The 6747-nt window shown below is 49.6% G+C and overlaps 1 protein-coding gene across 2 annotated transcripts; it reads left to right on the forward strand.

Annotated features, from left to right (window-relative positions):
• The first annotated feature begins 1732 nt into the window (after positions 1 to 1732).
• On the forward strand, positions 1733 to 5951 carry LAMTOR3 (late endosomal/lysosomal adaptor, MAPK and MTOR activator 3). 2 transcript variants are annotated; one of them, XM_052682245.1, is made up of 7 exons: positions 1733 to 1772; positions 2058 to 2105; positions 2231 to 2265; positions 2472 to 2530; positions 3347 to 3480; positions 4415 to 4478; positions 5122 to 5951. In XM_052682245.1, exons 2-7 carry the CDS (start codon positions 2097 to 2099, stop codon positions 5193 to 5195), a joined length of 375 nt encoding a protein of 124 aa, XP_052538205.1. In that variant the 5' UTR covers positions 1733 to 1772; positions 2058 to 2096; the 3' UTR covers positions 5196 to 5951. The 2 variants fall into 2 exon arrangements, with proteins under 2 accessions (XP_052538205.1, XP_052538206.1); XM_052682246.1 differs by having other exon boundaries at positions 1749 to 1876.
• Positions 5952 to 6747: the final 796 nt, after the last annotated feature.

The following is a 6747-nucleotide window of genomic DNA, read 5'->3' on the forward strand; positions in this document are numbered from 1 at the left end:
GCAAAAGGGATGCATAGCGCATTTGTTAAATATTTGAACAGTGAAGTAAGTCAGAGTTGATAGATGTTCCTCGCAGAACTTCTTACAGTATTCTGATGGGTTACGTGCAGCAGGGAAGTGCATGGCGGCTGAGCCGCATGTTACCTTGGTTATGTTGCTGTTGGTATCTCAGCAAACTGGGATCATGCGGTGCCTGTGTCCCATGGCAGTGCCAGCGTCCCACTGGTTTAGAAGTGAGACCTGAGTCGCTCGCTACATTTCATCAGATAATCTGTTGGTAATTGCCATTTGAAAGAAGAAAAGGAAACTTCATGTGTTTATACTTTAGCAGATTTAACAGGTTGAAAACTTGCACACACTGAAATATGCGGAACTGTGCTATTATTTTCAGTAGCATAAAGATGAATCTGCTCTAAACGTGGTCTGCAAACATTCCTTTAATATTTCCAGTGGGTGTATCTCTCCTTGTGATTGTTCCTTTTTTCTCTGAAGCCTGAAGGTCCTTCTCCTCAGAAATGTCATTATCTTCCCTGGTTTTGTTAAATGAAATGTGCTGGAAAGTTCAGAGCACATTTTCCTAAGAGTAAGATGCTAATTGAAGAATGTGGAGTCCTGGAATCTTTCAGCTGACCTTTTCTCAGAAGGTAACGTTCTCATTAAATTATAGAAGAGAGTGGAAAAAAAGGGAGAAAATAAAAATGTGCTTTTGAGTGGCCTGACTAAAAAATCCCTCAACTTCTCCAGCTGCTTAGGGTTAACTCCTTTCTTATTCAGTTCTGACTCGCGTTTCATCCCGGATATAAGACAGCGTGAGTTGATTTCTCCTTTAAAAGAGCCAGCAGGAAAGCCCCACAAAAAGCAGAAACGTTTGACTGTGACACCGGGGTGCCATAACGCAGAGGGGAGGCAATCTGCACCTGCTGACATCAGCAGCGGGATCTGCGCACCTGAGGCACCAGCGAGTTCTGTGCGCCCTTCTGACCAGCGGCTGCATTGTGCTCCCATCCCGCCAGCGCTTCCCTGCAAGCTCTCCCCTCGCTGAAGCACTTATAGCGGGAGCAGGTTTTTTGGGTTTTTTTTTTTTTTTTTGGGTTTTTTTGTTTTTTTTTTTTAAGCAGTGTCTACCTTTCCTTGGAAGCTTTTAAAATAGAAAATTATCTTCACTAATATCTAACAGATGTACTTTAAAGGCGGCTATTATATATGTTTTTAATGTAATTTTATACTGAGTGCTGCAAAAGGAGGGCAAGATTGTGTTTTTAAAGGTTGTTTGCTCCATGCATTCGGTGTCACCCCCTCAACAGTTTCTATCTTTTCTTCTGTCAAATTGAGCTGAGGGGAAGCGCAGTGGCAAAGCCGAACATTTCGGCGTACTAACCGCATTTAACGCGGCGAATCCGGACGCTGTAAGTGAAACAGCCTCAGCCGGGCGCACTGAGCCACCGCCGCCCGGTGACGCTCGGCGCAGCGGCCGCTCCTGCCGGCGGGCCCAGCCGTGCTGCCGCCGCGTCCCTCGTGCAGCAGCGTGCCGTAACTGCGCGCGCCTCCGTGCTGCGCAGCGCCCTCCCGTCGCTGCTCTGCGAACCGGCCGCCGGAGCACGGGCCGGGCCGGCTGCGCTACGGGAAGCAGCGGACCTCCCGCCCGCCGGCGGCGCTCTCTCCCGGTCCCGAGCGGAGCCGCATCGGCCCGCCGCCCTTCCGGCCCCGCCGCCACCGCCCCCTAGCCGCGCATGCTCGGCGGCCGCCGCCGGGACCGATCTGCCGCTGCGCGGGTGAGGAGGAGTTTCCGAGTCCCGTCAGCTGAGTTTCCGAGTCCCGGGGGCTTATAGGGAAGTGCGGGCCGCGCAGACGGGAGCGCAGCGTGGGGCGCGGACAGGTAGCGGGAGGGCGGCTGCGGCTGCGGCGCGTGTCCTTCGGAGTGCGGAGGTCTCGCCCCGGCTCCGCTCCCTTCCCGTGGCTGGGCGGGAGGAGACGGCCGGGCGGGAGCTCTCCCTCCGCTGTCCTGCCCTTCCCTCCGCGGGCCGCCGCCGCTGACAGGACACCTTCTTGTTCCGCAGGGCCGCCGAAGGGGCAGCAGCGCCGGGAGGCCTCCAGCCATGGCCGACGTAAGCGCGGCTCAGCCGGGCGGGGCGGTTGGGCGGGACCGGGGGCCGCGGGGGCCGCGAGGCGCTGCGGCCGCGCTCCGTCGGGCGGGGAGCAGGTCGCGTCACGGCGTTGTCTGTCCCCGCAGGATCTGAAGAGGTTCCTCTACAAGAAGCTGCCGAGGTAACGAGGAGCTCCATCCGCGCCTCCCCCTCCGCGTTGTGTGCGCCGCTCTCCCGCCCTGCCCTGAGGCCGCCCTCCAGTAACAGCGCACTGCTTCCTCTCCTGTGCCTGCCCCTTGCGCGTCTGTTCTGGGGGAGGGGAAAAGCGATAAATAAGTATGCTAGCAACTGTTCCGTTTGAAAGTATTTTTTCCTTATCTTCTGCAGCGTCGAAGGTCTCCACGCTATTGTGGTGTCAGACAGAGATGGAGTACCTGTCATCAAAGGTAACGGCAGCTGTGCTGCAGCCCTGACCTGGTGGCAAGTGGGGAGTGTGCAGCAGCCTCCTGTGCCCAGTGCCATGACCGAGGGATTAAAGGAGGCTCTTTCTTCAGTAGCTTCTCACTAAGTTGAGAAAGCTGTGTCTCCAGCAATCACAGGCTGCAGGGACTTTCTTCTTTTGCACCATGGCTTTGCAGGGTAGGAAGGGTGTGGGGTCCTGTGACCTCAGTTGTTGCAGGGCAGCAGCGACAGTTCCTCACATTGGGTGGCCCTGGCCGGGCTGTGCTCAGAACAGACTGCATCCAGCTTCCATGTGTACTGTCTGATTCTTCCTGTGTTTGGGTACTGTGATTTTTACCCTATCTCAGCAGTCCTCCTTTAGGATACTTTTGCAGCGCAGGTGAGGTGGTTAAAGAATAGGAAGATTCAGTGTCGCTATTCGGTGGGGTTTCTTAGTGTCCCAGAGTACTTAAGCAGCTAGCTGAACATGCACATCTCCATCCGCCTCCCTTCGGGTGGCTGTTTGCCAGCAGTCAGTTCCTGAAGTGGTTCCACAATACTGTATGTGGGACATGAACTGAAGTGCCACCAGTACCAGCTGCTAGGGATCTGGGAGCATGCTGTACCATGGTTACAGGTCACTTGCAAGGCATTAAACAATCTGCTGTCCTTGAAGACTGTACTTGTGACAGCGTAGGTGATGTCTTATGTGTTCCTGGCACCACGTCTGCTTTTTGCACAGCACTGAGTGAGAAACACAAGGGCTTACGATGCAGTCACAGATACCGCGTTAAAGAAAAAGCTTTCTTGTTCTATTCCAGTTGCCAATGATAACGCCCCAGAACATGCCCTGCGACCTGGCTTTCTGTCCACGTTTGCCCTTGCAACCGATCAGGGCAGTAAGTTGGGACTCTCCAAGAACAAAAGTATCATCTGTTACTACAACACATACCAGGTGAGTGAATGCAGCCTGGGGCTGGAGCTCCTCCAGTGTTACCCTGAGCATAATGGGGGAGAGAACATGGTGTAAACTCTGCTACATTTCCACTTGGCTCTTCTTTGTGCTTTATTTCTCAATTAAAGCTGGCTAAGCTACACTCTTGCAATTTATTAAACTCTTAAATGTTTCTCAAAACTGAAAAGACTGATGGGTTGAAGCTGGTCGAGTTTTCTGAGCAGCTAGCCAACAAGCACCAGCAGGTGGTGCTGTTGATGTGGTCTTCAGAGTGCTGTGAAAGGTTCATGTTCTTTTTGCAAAGGGTATTTTTTTATTACTGACACAGTTACACAAGCACATGCAGCTCGTTTAGAAGTTAATATTGCTGTAAAAAGGACTTCAAGGTAAGAAAACACTGAAATATCTACTTAAAGTTCTTACAAACTGGATATTTTTGTCCTGAAATCTTTTGTTACCTACCAAATGCCTGCTCCTTCTCAAGCTCGCATGGTCTTAAGAGCTTTTCATTTTAGCTGCGTTAAACCAGCATACTGCTTAGCCTGCAGTACTTTTGTTTTGTTTCTAAAATACATGGGTGAATTAATTAGTTTACATACAGGAGTAGGTTGCTTTGAGTCTTGATGTTACTGGTTTACGTGCTTAAAGCTGAAGCATCCTGTTAGAGGAAGAAATACTATATGCTGAAGCATATCTTAGAATAATAAGCCTGCCTGCCCTCTTCTTATTTGTAGAAAGGAGCTTCCACAGAGTACACTGCAGCTCTTTATGCTGAGTTGGATGTTGGGTGAATAACGCAACAGAACACTAGAGGGAAGATGGCAGGCTTTCCAAATACAGCTTCCTGCACTGTGCTACCAGCTTGCTTAGCACATTTATCTGTGACATCCAGTGTGCATTAGCTGCCAGGTAAACAGTGTTCTCTGTCTTGCAGGTGGTGCAGTTCAATCGCTTACCTTTGGTAGTGAGCTTCATTGCTAGCAGCAATGCTAATACTGGTACGTCTTCAGATGATTTTAAATGTTTACAGTATTTTAAGCCTCAGATGTTTTAAATATTTGAAAGTAAGTTACCAGTTTTCTTCAAGGTGTATTAACTTTTCTCTTTTCTCCTGCTGTGAATTGTGTCAGAATACTGTGAAGAGAAGGGAGATGCATGGGTAGAGACCCATAGATTCTAGATGACCTGCTGAGGTTATGATTACATTAGAAACACCTCATTTCTGTCGTGTTTAACCTTATCTTTACCATGTGAAGAGTGTTTACTGCACAGGCAATGACTGCACAGCACAAACCAGCTGTCTGGTCTCTCCATCTGCTCCAAGTTACGTTCTGCAGTAAGATGTGTGGTGTCATCTCCTCAGTTCTGCAGAACAGGGCAGTCCTTCAGCTGGTGCGTGAGGGTTTTGGTGGTGGTTGCTGTGAGCCAAAGGGATTTAATTCTTGTGCAGCAAGTGAGTTGTGCTGTGCAGGGTGTACCTGTCGGGGCCTGGGTCTGTATGCTCTGTGCCTTAGAGCGCTGCCTGGTGAGAATGAGTGAGTGCTATAGAAAACCATTCTTGTGACTGGAAGCTGCAGGTTTTGGAAGAGTGGTTCTCCGGTATGTTGTTTGATGGATGTTCCATCTCTTGTCTCTTCCTAGGGCTGATCGTAAGTTTAGAGAAGGAGCTCACGCCCCTGTTCGAAGAACTAAGGCAGGTTGTTGAAGTTTCTTAACCTCATGCTGCAGTCGGAGTGCAGCGTCCATCTCAGCCCAGTGGACAGGAAGACTCAATAATCCTCAGTCCAGTAACATGTCTCAGAAGATTTCACAGCTCCTTCGTACACTAAGCAAATTGTACATAGTACTGAATCTGAAATGATCTACGGGTGTGTTGTAGGCAGATGTTACTTTAGACCACGCTTCTTGTATTGTGCAGTGCTGGAGACCACCAAATAGCTCCCATGGAGTTTAGCTCAGCCAACTTAGCCACATGAGCACAGTGCTCTTGGCTCAGTTGAGCAACCCACAGACCTTTTGCTTTATGGGGCACCAGGCATTCAGTGGAGTTTATCCTCAGGTTAGCTACCACAGCTTACTGGGTGACAGATGGATTGGTGTTACCAAAGATGTGGCTGAAGGAGCGTTGTGAGAGCCTGTTTGCTAGCAGTGATGTATCAGTACAATCAATCAGTATCCCATCTTGTTGGTGATGCTTTGGTCAAAGAATCTGACTAATCTGGGTGTTGGCTGCATCCTGCTTTCACTGAGAATGCTATTTCTATGAAGGCTGTTGCTTTAGGGGTTTTCCTAACGCCCACAGGAAAGCACACGAACCATGTTTCACTTTGTGGGGTTTTTGTGTAACACAGTTGTGAAGTTCTCATGCCTTGTAGTTTTTGTGTGGATTTCATCATGGGTGACACTCAGCTCATTTACTCCTAGGTTTTCCTAAGTAAATAAATAAAAATAAAATGTATTTTTAAATGACAGACCCTGGTCCACTCTTCTGTTGCACCGCAATATAGTACCATTTCTGTGCAGAGAATGGGCTTTTTAATCACTTGTAAGCTTACAAAAACCAGGAGCTTACAAGCTGGCAGCTAACCAGTGTGCATCTCAATGGGGCTGAGTGGATGTTGCATCCTGTATGATCCATCCAATACATCCAATATGGAGATGGAGAAATTAGTAGCTGACTGGCTTCCTATTTATAAGATCGCGGGGGTTCCAGCCCATGCCCTCTGCCTCACCTCTTTTCTCCCTCAGTCTCTCTGTGACACTAGTGCACACAGTCAAATCTAAAACTGTTGGTGTAACAGAGCTTTCTTAGCAAGTCTCTGACATCATGCTTGCACCTTGCCCATCTCTGTGCCAGGAGTGAGGGCTGGCCGTTCTTTGCTCAGCTCTCACAGATTAAAAATTGTCAGTCAAGCCTTTCCCATTTAAACTGAGCTCCTAGCTCAAGCTTTCTGTAGCTCTAATCATAGAGACGGCTCTGGGTAACTGGGCCCCAAGGCATCTGTGTGGGTGCTTGCGGCAAAAATCATTCCTGTTCTATCCAAGGAGAATCTCTTGCTGCTGTTTCCTGCTCAACCCGTCTGGTGCCCTTGCCCTAAATGTTTCCCAAGCCAACCAAGTGCTGGTTTGCTGGCTTCTGTCTGTGGCATCACGTACTGAGCTTGCTTCAGATGTTTTGTAACATGTGAAGAGGAAGGTTGCTTCTGTGGTTGCACTTGGAGCTTCGTTCCCAAGCTGTTTGCACAGGAGAGCAATGGTATGGGAGAA

Source organism: Tympanuchus pallidicinctus, unplaced genomic scaffold (assembly GCF_026119805.1).
Source record: "Tympanuchus pallidicinctus isolate F22 unplaced genomic scaffold, pur_lepc_1.0 scaffold2, whole genome shotgun sequence".
In the NCBI taxonomy this organism is placed as follows: Eukaryota; Metazoa; Chordata; class Aves; order Galliformes; family Phasianidae; genus Tympanuchus; species Tympanuchus pallidicinctus.